The 17403-nt window shown below is 36.0% G+C and overlaps 2 protein-coding genes and 1 pseudogene across 2 annotated transcripts; 1 reads left to right on the top strand and 2 right to left on the bottom strand.

The window, feature by feature from the left end:
* Positions 1–6517: 6517 nt before the first annotated feature.
* LOC137947591 (heavy metal-associated isoprenylated plant protein 30-like) lies at positions 6518–7153 on the bottom strand. The gene is made up of 3 exons (XM_068793399.1): positions 7100–7153; positions 6928–7003; positions 6518–6837 (listed from the first exon to the last, which is right to left on the bottom strand). Exons 1-3 carry the CDS (start codon positions 7151–7153, stop codon positions 6518–6520), a joined length of 450 nt encoding a protein of 149 aa, XP_068649500.1.
* A 5843-nt stretch (positions 7154–12996) lies between these two features.
* LOC137948743 (uncharacterized) lies at positions 12997–14685 on the top strand. Its single transcript, XM_068794901.1, has 4 exons — positions 12997–13615; positions 13845–14085; positions 14184–14301; positions 14390–14685. Exons 1-4 carry the CDS (start codon positions 13092–13094, stop codon positions 14479–14481), a joined length of 975 nt encoding a protein of 324 aa, XP_068651002.1. The 5' UTR covers positions 12997–13091; the 3' UTR covers positions 14482–14685.
* A 1115-nt stretch (positions 14686–15800) lies between these two features.
* On the bottom strand, positions 15801–17068 carry LOC137948996 (heavy metal-associated isoprenylated plant protein 30-like; annotated as a pseudogene).
* Between the last annotated feature and the right edge of the window lie 335 nt (positions 17069–17403).

Genomic DNA, 17403 nt, shown 5'->3' with positions numbered 1-17403 from the left:
GAAGTTCATTTCTTGATATACACTTTACGGTTAGATAAGATTGCATGAGGATACAACCATGTTTAATGATGTTTTTGCCTTTGATGACAAGTTGTGGTTAATTATCTAAAACAGTTCTAATTAGTTGATGAGTTGTCAATCTTGATTTGAGTGGAAATCTGTTTTTTGCCACCACGACTACTCTTTTGTTGTTTTGTTCATAGCTTTTGCAATACACTTATATATTCTTGATGTATTTTGATTTTTCTTGTTGTACTCACTACAATGAGGTCCATTAACAACATTCTAATCTATTAATCCAAACTGAACAAGAAATTGAGACATTCGTCTAGTAAAGATTAATTATTATTTTTTAGTTTTATTTTCAACTTGCTTGATAATTGCATCTTAATAATCTCCAATAGAAGCATTGTCTTCTTCAAGTTGAAAATCTGTGATATAACTGATTTCCTCATCGTGATCGTTACTATGACCTTCTTCGTCACTGTGTTCTTTGGAAGAGGCATATGTCGATATAGACATATTGTCTTTGTGATATTATTTGTTTTCTTTATTAAATTCAGTTAAAAATAATTCCATGATTGAGTCTAGGGTTTTAATTAATAATTCATCATCAGAAATCCCTGAAAACTTTGATTTAATTTGTGTTTTGATCATTTCAAAGGTTGACGCATTTGTTTTAGCATACTTAATTTCTACAATTTTGTTTTCCGTGTTGGGGAACTTATTCCACTGTCTAACATGAAAAGTACAGTGCAAAATTGGCAGTTGTAGTTCATTAAATACAATTTTACAATCCTATTTCCATATCCCAGTAATGAAAATTTTCAAAAAGTAAAAGTAATGTATCAAATCATTTTACAATGGATTTTACCTCTCGGATACTGGGATGAATGTCCTACCATTAAATGTGAAGTTTTTGAAGTGGAAAAGGAATCCTTCAACCACTTGGATATAATTTGCCAAGGATAAGTTGTTACGAGTATATCTTCTTGATTGATTATCATAATTTCTTTCATAATTGGAAGAGTGGTAAAATCAGGTTCACATAATAATACTTCCTTCATTGAAGTTGAAGTAGAAGTTTTAGAAACTTTATGTTTTTTCCCTTATTTTTGGATCTACCTATGCGTCTTCTTTTGGCAGAAAGGGGATTTTCCCTTCCAAGAAAGTGAGACATTGTTTTACCCCTGTAGAAATTTGTAAGTAAGAAAATTAGGTAGGGAATTGTTTTCCCCTTTAATATAATCAAAATCAAAATCAAAGGTAAACTCTACTGCCAACGGACAAATATTTGCTTAGATGCTAAATTTTTGACATTTTTTTTGAAAATTTGTTTAGTAGCATAACAATCTACTCTTAACAAAATTTGTTGATCGAGTAAATCATCATGAAATTCACCAATATATTTGACTATAGAACGAATTACTTGTTTAATAGTTGAATAGTTCAACTAGGTCTGTTTCCATAGGTCTAAATTAAATCATACCAATTCCTCTTTATAGAAACTAGATTGACTTGTTTTAGAAATTTTCCATATTCGATATGAGAAGCATCTATTTCGACAACCTTCTTCCATTGATGATTGGCTAGAGCAAGATAAGGGAGTTGGGAAACTCTAGATTTAATTTTGTGGACAACCTTTGTATGAGCTTCAATTCAAGGCTCATGACTTTTCTTTAATCTATTATAAAGAAGTCTAGAATCTTGTACTAGATTTGGATAGTAATCTAAAATGTAATTAAGACTACCTAAAAATATTTGTAATTGATTTTTATCTCTAATTTCATTAGGAAATTTAAAAGCAAATTCAATTGATCTACTAATAGGAATAATTATTCCTTTATGAATATCATGCCCCAAAAATCTTATAGAAGTTTGGAATAATTTCATTTTGGGAGCAGAAATTACAAGACCATTTTGTTTGATAATGGTCTTGAAAGTTTTTAAATGTTTTAAAAGAGATTATATAGTTTCAGAAAAGATAAGGATATCATTAATATAACTATAGAAAATTCACTATAATTGTTGAAAATATCGTTCATGATATTTTGAACTTCAGAAGGAGCATTTTTTAATCCAAAAGGTATAACATTTCATTCGTAATGTCCAAAAGGAACAGTAAATATAGTTTTATATTTATATTTTTCATTAATTTAAATCTACCAACATCTAGAAAGATCAAATTTGGAAAATATTTTAGTAGAATGTAATCTATCTAAAAGTTCCTTTTTATTAGGAATTAGATACTTAATTCACTTGAGACAATCATTGAGGGATTTTAATTTACCACCAATTGAGGAACTCCTCTTTCTTTCTCACCATTTTAATTGACATAAAAGTTGTACAACTCCATGGAGAATAGGATTTTCTGATTAACCCTTTTTCTAACAAGGTTTTAATTTCTTGTTTACAAAGAGCTAAATATTCCTTTTGTATTTTGGCTTGGATGAGCTTTTGTAGGAATATTTTTTCTCATCAAAATTATCAATACAAGGTAAAGAAAAAATATGTTTTTTTCATGTTCCAAAAAGCAGTAAGAATTTCAAGTGCAATTTTTTGTAGTAAAATGTTGCGGTAATAGGGTTATCTAATCTTTGATTTATTGTGTTTCTAACCTTTGTTCATTATTCGGATAACAAAATTTTCTTTTAAGTAATTGATTTGGCTTTCTATTCTAAAAGACATTGTTTAGTTCATTGAGGAATCTAGTTTGTGGACAAGATGCAAGGGAAAGAATATATGGGCATCATTAATATGTCCCCTCTATTCCTTGACTAGTGATGCATGTAATGGCACAATTTTTCTTAAAAATGGTGTCCCAAAAATGATTTGTTGTGAAAGATTTTGTACAAGTAAGAAGTTAATAGGGAGACAATGAGAGTCACTACATATGACAATATTATAATTCATTTTCATCTTATGGCCACTACCATTACTGAGACCTTGAGATGTTTTTTTCAAAACTGGGTTGGAACAAACCCTTCTTGGATACAATTAAGGTCAACACCACTATCAACTAAAGCTAATAATTCATAAAGCACATAATCTTGATTGATTATAAATGGATCTTATTGCCAAATTTTGTAATTTGTTTAAGATTTTATCATGCTTTATTTTATAAGATCTTTAAAAAATCTAACTTCTTTTTTTAACAAATTGACTTCCTTTTGAAAATCTGTAGAAGTTATAAGATTCATAGTATGGTTTTGTTCTTCTACGCTATCAATAACTTGTTCAAGTGAATAAGGGTGGATTAGCAACTTTTTTTTCTTTCTTCGTTTGTTTATGAAGTTTATTTAGATAATTTTCAATTAATTATTGTTTAACTACGTGGTCATCTTTTTCATTTGTTTCTTCGAGTTGATCATTTTGTTCTACTGTAAAAACATTAATTCCTAATTGGTTCATTTGAACCGTAGTTTTTAAATGATTGGAATTGGACTAGTTACAATTTGGTTGTTCCTTTGAGGAAGAAGAATAAATACTATCTTCTTCGCATTCTGAGTCAAAACTAGAATTTAACAATTTTTTTTAATTAAAAATTCATCTATATCAAGAGCATTGAGCTTTTGCTTAGTTTTACATTTGTTGGAATAGTGGCCAAATTTTCCCCATTTGTAACAAACAATTTATTTATTGTCTTTAATAGGTTTCTTGGATTAGGATCCAAAATTATTAGATTGAGTTTATTTTTTGTAGAATCTTCTACTTTTGTGATGTGAAGGAATTACCTTCTTCCTCATTAAGGGGAATGTCCAAAGTTGTGCAAGCAAACTGCTCACAAAATTCCCTTAATTCTTTTTTGCCTAGAAGATTTTTCTTTTTAACTTGAGTTTGAAGCTTCAAGTCATACACAACGAAAGTCCTTCCTGAATTATGACACTAATTAATTAGCCATATGTGTAATGATTATAATTGATTGTGTCTTCCAAAGTGGTCATCATTTTTTATGAAACTTGGCAACAAACAATGGAGGCAATCCATCAATAAATTTGGATTTCCAATACTCATTATAGGCATTTGCCTTGGTGATAAAGACATCCTTATACCACCTAAATTGGCTAAGTTTTTTGCAACTAAGATTTTGTAATAATTCTTGTCCCTTTTCAATATTGGAGGTAAGGGTACGTGGACAAGAATTGCATTACATAGGGTATAAACAACATCATCTTCATTTGATTGTTGTAAATGGTTGGAAAACATTATCCCACTATTCCTTCAAGACTCCAATGTCATAAATCTGGTATTTAGAAAGGCCATCTATGTTCCATTCATTGATTCTATTAGCATCATAAGATTTTTTATCAAGATATAAATTTTCTTCATAAAAAAGATCATGGGGTATAGGCCTATGATAGTAGGTTTTATGTTTAGCATCCATTGCCTTTGGGATTTTTTTTGTTATAGTTCAACTTTTGTATTACAAGTTCACGTTCTATTTGTAAGATGGATTCTTCAATCTGGGCAACATCATAATTAACGTTATCTGTTTCAATATCTAATTCAAACAAATTGGTAGAGTCTTCTGACTCCAAGGTTGATGTAGAATGTTGGTCTAAAATGTTGATACTTAGATTTTTCTAACTATCTAATAATTCTGGCATATATTCTTTGTTTGAATTGGTTTTAAAGCCTTTGATAATAGGTGGAAGCATAATTATAGGGATAATATCACTATTCTTTAACGGAGAAAATTTGGGTGGTTCCTAAATAGATTGTTTGGGAACACCTTTATTCTAGACTATTTCTTTTATTCAATTGAACTATTGACCTATCGTTTGTAATGTTAAATTGGTAAAATTGTTTTGTTTGTGAATTTAACTAAATGAATTAGCAAGTGATTCATGTTGAATATAAGCTACAACTTCTAGGGTAGCTCCTTTACCCGAAGAACTAGAGGATTCTAGTTTATGAGGTGTAAGAGGGAGATGTGTGGATTGAATACTTTCTCTTGACTGAATATGCCAAACTTTAATTGTTTCTAGAGTATTACTCTCTTGTTTTTCTTTCATCTTTAGATAAATTTCTCTACATCAATATTCAAAAGACATGATTGTTTTTTTCCTGTTGGAGATAAGTATAAAATTGAGCAACAAGGTTCTTCTGTCAGAACATGTATGTCGCTGAAAGAACCATGTTTTAAAACCAATATTTTTGAGATGTTTAAATTCATCCATAATAGCTTGTTTATTGATTGTAAATCCTGGACTATTCATTTTAAACAGTAAAATGAGCAATTTTACTCGGAGTAGGGGAAGTTTTTTCTTCCTCTTTTCTATGATAGATTCCATGTGGAATTTGATTATGGGAAAGTTTTATTTCTTCCACAGACATATCATCTCGGGTAGCAACATAGGTCATGTCTGCTTCTATTTTTTCAGAGCTAGGACCGATACTGTGGGTTTAAATTTGTTCCAAAATTGAGAACAACATAACCATCTACCAATTCAATAAAATTAATCAATGTCAGTATTGACTAACAGTAGTTGTGGAACAGCTTGGGGTATGACCCAAGATTAAAGAAATTTGAATTCTTCCCAAGAAATTATTCTAGGAGTGGCCACATTTGCTCTGAGTAAATTTATTTCTATAATAACAGTTTTACCTGATTTAGGAAGTTTTGGACTTTGGATCCAAGGTATTTATTACTTTAAAATGGATGCGCATAATTATATCTATAGTTTATGATCCAGGTAAAAAGTTATATCATTGGGTCAAAATTCTAAGTTGTAAAACTTTATTAGATTTCTATCTGTAAAAGATAGCATTAAATTAGGATGAACATTAACATAAGCAGGGCATTTGCTAAGACTAATTTCAATGACACTCATTAAGGAAGGTTTCCAATCTAAAAAGCTACAAGAGACAAGAAACAAATTGCCTGTTACAGATGTGGCTCTCTCTCTCTCTACTGAGAATCATAGAGCCTCATTATTAGAAGGGGTATACAAGTGGACTCATATTGTATTTATAATATAATTTGATAAATAATAATTAATTTTTTATATTTTTTATAATTTTTATATGAAATATTAACGATTGTTTAACCTAACTGTAATGGATTTTATTGGTTATATTCAAAATTTAGCCATATTTAAAAATATAACATTAACATAATTGTATTTGAAAAACTAAGGAAAGTCAAAATGGACAATTACTCTTTTTTTATACAGAATTATTTTATTATAATTTGCTAATTAGGCAACCACATGGATACATCTAAGGCTGTTCTATTAAACAGGCTAAATGCAGATGATTAAGAAAGGACGACCTAAATTGAAACTAAGAGGGATTGTCTATCTACTTATGCATGGAAAAACTTGAAGTCTATTAATTTGTTAAAACAACTATTAGCTTCAAATTTAATGCATCAGTTTCCTCTTATCTGACAAATTAAGTTTGAAAGAGGGTACATGTAATTAAACATCCTGGAAAATGAACCGTGGTTGTTTTGTATAAAGGGTGGGCATCTTGGCTGGCATATATCCAAGATCATATACAAAAAGGAATTTCATCACATAATGTTACATGCATGGACATTTTCATCATTGAAGACAGCAATCATATGATCGTCTATTATATGAGAGTAAGGCATGTCTGGAAAATCGCCATACTCCAGATTACATCCATGCCTGTAGTAATTATAGGTTGAAGTGAACGTGGGATTGTCGTGATACTCGTCGATATAGGGGTAGTACTGGGAGTCGTATGGGGAAGGCCAGTACTCGGCCTTCTTCCCGGCTCTCCTCACTACCTTGAGAACCTTCTTCTGGTCCACATATCCAGTAACAGTCACCTTTTGCTGCTTCATGTTAATGTCTATACTGTCAACCCCTGGGAATTGAACGAATGATATCTCACTTCACTATAACTAAAGATTATATTATGAAGCATTTTCCAATTTGTATTACAACAGGGACGTACCATCCAACTCGGAGATTGCTTTTCGAACCCTTTCCTCGCACCCGATGCAGTCCATATGAACTTTTAGCTCCACAATCTGTAAAAAAAAATTGTGAATATTCTTCAAGTAAAATGATCGTGAGAGTTGAGGCCTTGAACGAAAACCGAGAGTAGATGGTCTTTTTGTACTTACAGAGAGAGGGCTTGTGTAGGTTGGCATTGTTCTTTGGCCAAAGCAACCAAACATTGAGCGCTACAGAGGGTTCCAAGGAAGAAGAAGAAGAAGAGGAATAGCTTGAAGGGAGCAATAAAGCACAAGAGCTTTTGGGAGCCTGAATTTATGGACTCTCCCTTTCAACAAAGGCAAGTTTGTTTCTTGTTGTATAAGAGGCGTTTCCTATGGAAGGATTTTACGTGAGCTGGGTGACGAATAAGCTTAACCCAAAAGCACAATACCAGTATAATTGCCGCCAACATATGTTAAAGGTTGCTGCCTTAATTGCTTAAAGCAGGATGAACCGAGTGGTAGATGATCAGTAAAGCACAAGAACTCAACGATAGAAGGTTCCACAAACTCTTGTAAAATTCTCCAAAAGATCAAAGTGAGCATATATAGACCAGAGAGAACTGTCTCTAACAGACTGGTTTATTTACTTCTAAAACTCTTTTACTTCTTCTATCAGTCCAAAATGTGGTAGAACACATAATTGACGACCCATAATCTGTTGAACATTGACTATGTGATAATTTTTTTTAAAGAGGAAAAAATACTTCTGTGAAAGCTTTTGTTGATAGGGGGGAGAATATGGCCTTTTGAAGAGTGAAACTTTATTTTTGTAATTCTTTTTTAAACGTTTTCCTAGTTGGGTCACAAAAGCAGGGAGTTCATACTTGTCATCTATATAACTGGTTTTGTTTTAAAATTATACAATTGCATTTTCAAACACAATTTCTATGTTATATATATATTAGACATATAATTCTTGTAATTTTTTATAAAAAATTAGACAGTAAATTTTTAAAGATTGGAGGCGTTATACTCTCTCTTTGGAGGGCACTACTTTGAAGAGGATTGAGAAGGTGGGACCTCCTCACCTTTGTATAGGTTTAGATGCAAGAAAGGAGGAGAAAGAAATTTCTAGTCCGGAGAGACGAAGAGGTTGAGAAGTGGGTGTTGGTGTGAGATCCTCCAGAGGAAGACTTCTTCCTCCATCGAACTGTCTTAAAGATTCATAAAAACAGAGGAAGAAGCATTTCGTAACAACAACTTCAGAGATGATCCGAGAGACAAGTTAAATCACCTGCAAATCTTTGTATATATATATATATATATATATATATATATGGATGTACTTATAAATGGGTAATCACCAAGGCCTCTGGCTTGAAATACTAAATCTGACAGAGTGTTCAACTGATATACAATGGTATAATACCTTAGTTCAAGAAAAGCGGGTATATGTGTTCTCGCCTAGATCATATCTGAAGTGATATTCTTCATATACAACCTTTTCCAACCGTGGAGCAAGCCTACAATCACGTCCGCAGAGAGGTTGTTCGTCAAACAATGATGACGATTGGTAGTTCTAATGATTCTCCATGAGCAATTCTGGCATCTAAAAGCATCAAATATGGTTTGCACCCTCCAGGATACTCTGCGTCTATCTCTCTGCATGGTGGCAAATCTGGTTCCAACTCCAAATCACAAGTCACTCCAAATCATGATGGAACTAGATATTCTCATAGTGGGAATGTGAAGCATAACCGTGAGACCTGCTTCAAACTACACGGATATCGTGATTGGTGGCATGAACTCCAAGCTAGAAAGTGTCGGGATGTAGGTGGAAATAATGAAGGCACGGATAAGCTTGCAATGGCTGCAGCAGGGCCGCATCTTTCCCTTATTCCAGCCAACAGTTCAAATTCTACTCCAAGTAATGTTCTCCTTGGATCTAATAGAAAGGCTGATTGCAGCACTTGGACACTTGATTCAGGAGCAACGGACTATATGACATTTGATGCGAATGATTTTTTTCAAACATTTCCTTACTGGTGGACTAGCATTGCCAATGCTAATGGAGTTATCTCTCCGATAACAGGGGCTAGAACAGTGATGTTATCACCAGCCCTACCATTATCTAATACACTACTCGTTGTAGAATATAGGAATGTAAAATAAAATTACCGTAATTATTATTGATCAGGTATATACTATTTATAGAGTTACAACATAGACATTAACTTATTACAACTCTACAATTTGAGTTTGTCTTTAATTCAATGACTACTTATCTTTATCTCTATCATTATCTTTACTTGTTGAAACACAAAGATGAGGACCTTCAAACCTTTCAATCCTTTCATAAGATGATCCAAACTCAGTTTTCCACCAACATTCGAATTCTTCAATCTAATAATGGTGGAGAATATGTGAATCATCAGTTCTGTGATTATTTCCATCACCATAGACTGATTCATGAAACCTCATGCCCCCAAACTCCTCAACAAAATGGTATTGCAGAGGAAAAATCATTACATTCTTGAAACAACTCAGGCTCTTTTACTTGGGCCCAAGTGCCTAGCCATCATTGGTCTGATGCTGTTACTACGGTTGTCCACCTGACTAACCACATGTCTTCCAAATTTCTTGAGTTTAAGACTCCCCTACAGGGCCTGCCAAACTATGTTTCATTACCCTCGGTGCTGATGCTCCCCCCTCGAATTTTTGGTTGCGTTGTGTTCATTAATCTCCACAAAAACCAACACTCGAAGCTTGATCCGTGTGCCATTTGGTGTCTATTTTTGGGATATGCAGTCCATCAAAAAGGGTACCGCTGCTACGATCCAACTACTCGGCACACATATGTAACTATGAATGTCACATTCCTTGAAAGAAAAACTTTCTACTCATCTACTACATCTAATATTTTCTTCAGGGGGAGACACGAGAAAGAAGAGTTGAATTGGATGACATTTGACTGGTTCAAGGACATTAATATAACGACCACTGTGGAACCATATCTAGAGAAGACATCCTCATAAATTGATGAAGCAATACCCCTCTTCCCCTCAGTGTCCAACGACTCATCTCCTGAGAATATCATTAAGGTAAGTAATATTGTCACACCTCAAAATTCTAATGATATGGCTACTCATGTTGTCTATAAATTACATGTCACGCGTAATCAAGGCAAACCACCAAACAGATATTCCCCTGAAGTGAAGGAAAAAAATAGAAATATCCTATTGCCAATTATGTGTCTACAAAAGAACTGTTTGAACCCCTCAAGAAGTTTGTAAATGAACTTTCTTCACACTAGGTTCCCACAAGTGTTGATGAAACTCTGAAAGACCCTAGGTGCGCTCAAGCCATGAAGGAAGAAATAAAGGCATTAATGAAAAATGAGACATGGAGTCTTGCTTCTTTACTTGAAGGTACAAGAACAGTGAGGTGTAAATGGGTATTGTCCATCAAATACATATCTGATGGAGCAGATGAATGGTACATGGCAAGGCTAGTAATAAAAAGATATACACAAACATATGGCGTGGATTATCAAGAGACATTCTCACCGATGGCCAAATTGAATATTATTAGAGTTTTATTTTCTTTTGCAACTAATCTTGACTAGCCACAACACCAATTTAATGTTAAAAATGATTTTCTCCATGGAGATCTTAAAGAAGAAATCTACATGGATGTTCCTCCAGGATAAATAGTAAATGTAGAAGCAAGGACGGTCTCCAAACTCCAGCGAACTCTATATGGCTTGAAGCAATCTCGTAAGTGTGGTTTGGGAGTTTGAGTTTGGCAATGCGGAAATATGGTTTTAAAAAAAGTAACTCAGATCATACACTATTCTTAAAGCATCGACAAGGTAAAGAAACAACTTCGATAGGGTATGTAGACGACATGATCCTTATAGGAGATGATCCAGAAGAAAAAGCAAGACTTCAAGAGCAATTGGCAACAAAATTTGAGATGAAAATTTTGGGAGGACTCGAATATTTTATGGGAATCGAAGTTGCTAGGTCCAAACAAGGCATATTCATTTTCCAACGAAAATATATCTTAGATCTATTATCAGAAGTTGGACTATTGGTGTGTAAGCCTGCAGATACTCCAATAATCCTAAATCACAAGCATGGAGAATACTTAGACTAAGTGCCAACAGACAAAAGAAGATACCAATGGTTGGTTGGAAAACTTATTTATCTATCCCATACATGACCTGATATCACCTATGTAGTAAGTGTAGTAATCCAACTCAAGCATTATCCAAGTGAAGATCATATGAATGTTATGAATCAAATTCTTCGATACCTAAAGTCTTCCCCTAGGAAAAGACTCGTGTTCTCAAGAAACCATCACCTAAAGGGTTGAAGGATATACAGATGACGATTGGGCGGGGAATATTTCAGATAGAAGATCTACCTCAAGCTATTTTACGTTTGTTGGAGGGAACCTAGTTACTTGGAGAAGTAAGAAACAAAAGGTGGTAGCGTTATCCAGTGTTGAAGATTAGTTTCGTGGGACGGCTAAAGGTTTTTGTGAGCTTCTCTGGCTTTGAAGATTATTAACCGAAATTGGTTTTGGCCCAAATTGTGAGATGGACTTATTCTACGATAACAAGTTGTCTATTGATATTTCTCATAATCCGGTTCAGCATGATCAGACTAAATATGTGCAAGTAGATCGACACTTTATCAAGCAAAACCTTGAGGCAAAGATAATTCGAATTTCGTCTGTTAAATCTGAAGACCAGTTGGCAGACATACGTAAATGTAGTAAAAATTTCTTCAACTCACTTGACATGTTGGGCATTAGAAATCTATATATACCAACTTGAGGGAGATTGTTGGCGTGAGATCCTCCAGAGGAGGAATTATTTCTCCATCGGACTGTCTTCCAGATCCGTAAAAACAGAGGAAGAAATCCTCCGTAACAACAACTTCGGAGATGATCCGAGTGACCGGTTAAATCACCTGTAAATCTTTGTAATATAAATATAGATGTACTTGTATAAAATAAACAAGAAAGAAAGATTTTACAAAAGTTTACAATGGGTTTTCTTAATCTTTTAGATTAACTAGTGAAAGTGAGTTTTGTCCACTTAATTTCGGCCAAGTAAAATTTGATATCCTTAACATAAATAAATCTGTAATAGATATAGACATATATAAATTTAAGTTAACTAATCCTTTCAAATCATGTGATGTTTTATATCTTAATCTTCTAGTAGTACCAATAAATGAATATGACACCATAGAGTAAAAGTTTAGAATTTGTAACCTTTTCAAAAATCAAGTGAAGAATAGAAGGGAGATGATTAATAGGAGATTTGCTGAAAACATGAAATTAAAAGTGCAAAAGAGAGACCTTCACATGGATCCCACTAGTTCTCAGACTAAAACCACAACTCGGTCCAAGAGCTGGAAAGGTTGGATGCTAGCAAGAAAATCCTTCTTCATGTCCCCATGATTAACATTAATCTGCCCTGTAAATGGTGGCTTATTTGGCCCTTAATCCATACTGCCGGCCTGATATTGACCCCCACAGACTTCATTTGGTAGGCCCCGTTTAATTGTTTAACTTGACTAGACGTAATAAACCATAAAAACCGAATGGTCCGAACCTAGTGACCCATCGGTTGCTTCTTATGCAACCCTTATTCGTAGCTGGTTTGCCATGTCGATCTGCTGTCAGTGGGGTCCATGGAACAGTTGAATCATGCAAACGTACATACATTCTTTCACTGTGGGGTCAGAGTCGGATGACTTGGCCGTTCGATCGATCATCACGCGATTCTGGGGGAGACTTTCATTAATCGACTGGGCCGTCTGGCCCATGTTAAAAATAATAATTCTAATTTTCTAGCCCATGTGAATTTTCAGATTCCAGCCTGGGCCGGAGAAAAAAAAAAGAACATTCGCGAGAATTGTTAATCCGACTGTGGTCAAAGAGGAATACAGCTCAGCAAGCCATGACACGTAGGATCAAAATCCGACCGTTGCACTCCTCTCCCTCTTCCAGTCCCAACGGTTACTTTCCATCACAATCAACAAACAGAAAAGCCTCCGAATGCAGAATCTTTTAGTCGTTTCCGACCGACCAGGATCGAGAGACAAAAAACAAGACATCTTTGCTTGACGCCTGTTCCCCCCCTCGCCCCCGTTCTTCCGCCATGGGAAAGCTCTTGGAGACGTCGCTTCTCAGCCCTCTTCAACCCCTTTCATGGCCCCGGGAAACCCGTGAAGCCACCTGCGACAACGAAGAAGTGCTCGACGACTGGGAGTTCGTCTCAGGTCTCCAAAGCCCACAAAAGCGAGCACTGAAAAACCTTACGACTCGAGGGGTCTTCTGGAAACATGCTTCGAAACCTATTACGGAGCTGTTTTTGCTCTTTCATGGTGGGGACGTCGGTGCCGACGGGAACTGTCTCTTCTCGGCTGCGAACAGGGCACTCAAACTTAAGGGATCTTCCTCGGATCTTCGAAAGCGAGCTGTGAACAGGTTTTTTGAGGATTATGAAGCTGGGATCGTTCCGAAAGAAGAGACAGACGTTGCGATTCGGAACCTTTATTGCCCAGATCTGGATTTGGGTTGGGGCGTGCATTTCATCCAGGAGATAAAGCTCTTGGCTTTGAAGAGTGAACGAGCGAGTTACGATGCGTCCATTGATGAATTGGTTCGTGCAGGCCTTTCCAGGTTGGTTTACTAGTAGATCTCGGGTTCCTTCATTCTTATCCCTGCAGCTTGCAGAAAATTGTGTTCCTTGTCCGATTTTTCAATGCTGCACGCTTTGATCTGGATTTTCCATATTCGCGGTTCCAATATCTGTTTTCCCATTTATTCTCTGTATCAATTCCTATTTTACCAAAAATATTGTTCAAATCATCGTCCATCCCTTAATTCTAAAAATCTGGCTTATCTCCAGAGAAGCCGCTGCGGAGAGCATTTACAAAGACAGATGCCTTCAGGTGGAGAACGGCAACACCTGGGCGAAATACATGTCCATAACGTGCAATCCTGACGATGAATACGACATCGTGTCGTTAAATTACACGGAAGCGGGCCTCTTATCTGTAGACGAGAACCGTAACGGCAAAGCCGCCGCCTTCGGAGACGATATCGCCATTGAAGCTCTGGCCACCGAGTTCCACAGAGAGTTTTTTGTGGTACGATGTAAACGCTCTTTACGTTAATCACTTTCGAGTTCATTAACCCTTTTTTTATTTAATTAACGTTTTTTTTTTTAAAAATCTCTCAATTAAAGGTCCAAGCGCACTGTTCAGATGGATCGTCAGATGAGGATGGGACCCTCTTTTTCTTGCCGCATCAGCCACGTGGACAGATTTTAGAGACCCCAGTTTTTCTCTTAATGAGGGGCACGGGTCAGTATTTAATTACAAGAAATTGCAATTTTATTTTTAAAATTTGACAATAATAACTATAATTAAAATAAATCGTCTTGAATTGCAGATTGGTGTGGGGGCGGGGCAGACCATTATGAGCCGTTGATAGCTCGGCGGGATCCGGTAGTTTCCAAGGAGAAAGCTGCGGTGATTCTGTGAAGAGGTCAAATTCGATAACTGTAGTGTCTTTTGTTTCTAATTTTTAGAACATTTTCTTGTTTGGGGAGGGGGAATTTCCTTGTAATTCTTTGGAGTTGGGTGACTGGCCTGTCACCGCCAAATGTAGAGATCGATTTTTTTTTTCATTTTACTATGTATCCAGGTTCGACTGAATCAGACTCGAATTGCTCTAGTCAGACCTAATGATCTCCATTAATGCAAAATGCTCTCTATGCTATTTGTTTACTACTAAAGCATACATTAATAAAAACATAACTTTTTTTAATCCTAATAGATCTTAGAATACCACAATTCAGAGGACCGATTTCTCTAAGTTTTTTATCAATGATCTCTATATGTGACTCGCATCGCTCTTAGAGGTGGGCACTAAGCCAAACTAGCTCACAAACCGTTCGAGCTTGGATTGAAAAGAAACTCATTCAAAAATTTTCAAACTCGGCTTGTTAACTTGTGGGTTGACTCATTAGCATAATTTCTTTTGCAAATAATACTCTTTACTCTAATTGCTCTTGTTAATTCCCTCTTTAGTTGATTGATAGTTACTCTTGTTTACCTCAAATCTCAAAGACAATCGATCGTTCAACTATTTTAGGTCTCTCAACATCTAATGATGGAAGTGTTTGCTCTTTTTTTTTGGGTCTATTAAGCTGATTATTATACATTAGCATGCTCCACTGCATAGTCTTGGTCTCTTCTGTGATACCTTACATGTCAATGGTACCAAGGTCACCACAATATTTTTTTTATTTTTTTTTATAATTTTTCTTTTGAGATTTTAGATTTAGGTTGGAGCTCAAACCCGGCTCATGCTCTGCCTCAAACTCAATTAAAAATTTTGGGTTCGAACTCGATTCCAATTTTAGGCTCTTCGAACTCAGTTCGAAGTATTTAGATCAATCCAAACTCAAACATATGTAGGTTCAAGTTTAACTCGACTCGATGCCACCCTTACTTTCTGGGACCATATTTCAATGTGTTGATGCATATTTTTATGAAACTAATTAACAAAGCATATGCAATAACCATCCCATAATATCACCTGATTTTGGTGCATATGTTCGAGCTTGGCTTGACTTGATGTCACCCTTACTTTTAGGGACCATATTTCAACGTGTTGATGCATATTTTTATGAAGCTAATTGACAAGGCATATACAGTAACCATCCCATAATATCACCTGATTTTGGTGCATATGTTCGAGTTTGGCATGACTTGATGTCACCCTTACTCCCGGGGACCATTTTTTAACGTGTTGATGCTTATTTTTATGAAGCTAATTAACAAGGCATATACAGTAACCATCCCATAATATCGCCTGATTTTGGTAGCGGTACAGAGATGCAGCTTTCAAAACTAGAACTAATTATATAAAACCTCCTCCCTTTGCACCCTGCAAGAAGAAAAAAGCACGCTACCACTTCTTCCAAGACCCCTAAGGATCCAACTACAGCTACATGACGCAGCACGCGTTCACGTTATCATCATTAAACATGTTACTCACCTTATCGTCTCCCCTGTGAGTCACCGGAACGATCCCGTGCTGGTCGCCGTTGTACCCGTGCCTCCAGTAGTTGTAGCTTTCCTTGTACTCCGTCGTTGTGTCCTTGAAGTAGTTGGAGGTGGATGTGAAGTAGAGAGGGATGTCAGGGTTGGGCCAGAACTCGGTTCTCTTGCCGCTCCGACGCACCGCCTTCAGCACCTTGTTCCGGTCCACGTACCCTGTTACTGACACCTTCTCCAGCTCCAGGTTTATTTCCACTGAATCAACTCCTGCCATGTTCATTATATTCAATTTCTCCTCCGTTCGGTTACTGACCTGGATCGCAAGTTTTTATAGCATTGCACCCTAGGAGAGGAAAAAAAAAAAAACCTACCTCTGAGCTTGAGTATGGCGTCCCGGACGACCCGTTCGCAGCCCGTACAGCACATCCTCACCTTCAGGTCGACTGTCTGGAAAGAACCACGTACATCAATGTAATTTATGCGTTAGAAAGATATGGGTTTGTTTGTTTTTTCATGTGTTTCTCTCATTGGTTTTCAGTTTTTAGCGTCAGGAAGGGGTTCTCGTCTAGTTTTTTTTTTGCTTCATCTCTGTCTTTCTGTGGTTTTTGGGGTAGTTCAGTAGCACGAAAAGAGCTAGCCACGGAAGCGATTTATCTTGGAAAGGAAGTAGCTTAATTGGTATAGTTTTGCTTGGAAGACATGGGGCTTCGTCCGGTAATCCTTCTCTATGAGCTGGTAATGAAAACCGATAATATATATAGGAAGGAAATAAAATCCAAGAGCAAGCTTGAAGCTCAGGGTCTATCTTTTTCTCTCTCTATTTTACTTGTCTCCTTCTTTTTCAGGTTAAAATAGAGCCAAGTTCCTGCAACTAAACAAGATACCTCAGCGGAACAAAAACACAAACACTTGAAGGATCGATGAAAGAGAACCTGTAACGCAAGAGGGCGTCCTTTGGGCATGTTGTTGCTGCTGCTGTTGTTGTTCTTCGATTGCGAAAGAAAGAGTAGCTGTAGATGGAGTTAAGAAAGGAGTCCAATGTTCTCTCTGTAGCTGTTGCCATGCCCGCGGGAGCTCTCATTATATAAAAGCAAGCAACACTAGAGGGAGAAGATGAACACAGAAGCTAGCAGATATTCCCCAAGGCATCGCTTCCTTGAGAGCTTGTGTGATCTCTTTGTAATATTCTATTCCACGTTCCATGTAGTTGTAGTTACTTCCCTTGTGCTCCTCATCTCTCCCTAAAAAAAAAAAAAAAACAAATCCCTGTTTAAAGAATGGTATCTCCATCCCCGTCTTAATGCTTGAAATGTGGGTCACTATACGATGGCTGACACTCACAATCAGAATATCAATTATGTTACAAGGAAAAGAAGAGCTTTGGATGCAAAGTCCAGG

This window comes from Aristolochia californica, unplaced genomic scaffold (genome assembly GCF_029961685.1).
Source record: "Aristolochia californica isolate CCGP_79_NKW_82.1479 unplaced genomic scaffold, dmAriCali1.0.hap1 SCAF_13, whole genome shotgun sequence".
Classification (NCBI taxonomy): Eukaryota; Viridiplantae; Streptophyta; class Magnoliopsida; order Piperales; family Aristolochiaceae; genus Aristolochia; species Aristolochia californica.
The sequence above is the reverse complement of the archived record's forward strand: the minus strand, read 5'-3'. Positions and strand labels throughout refer to the sequence as shown.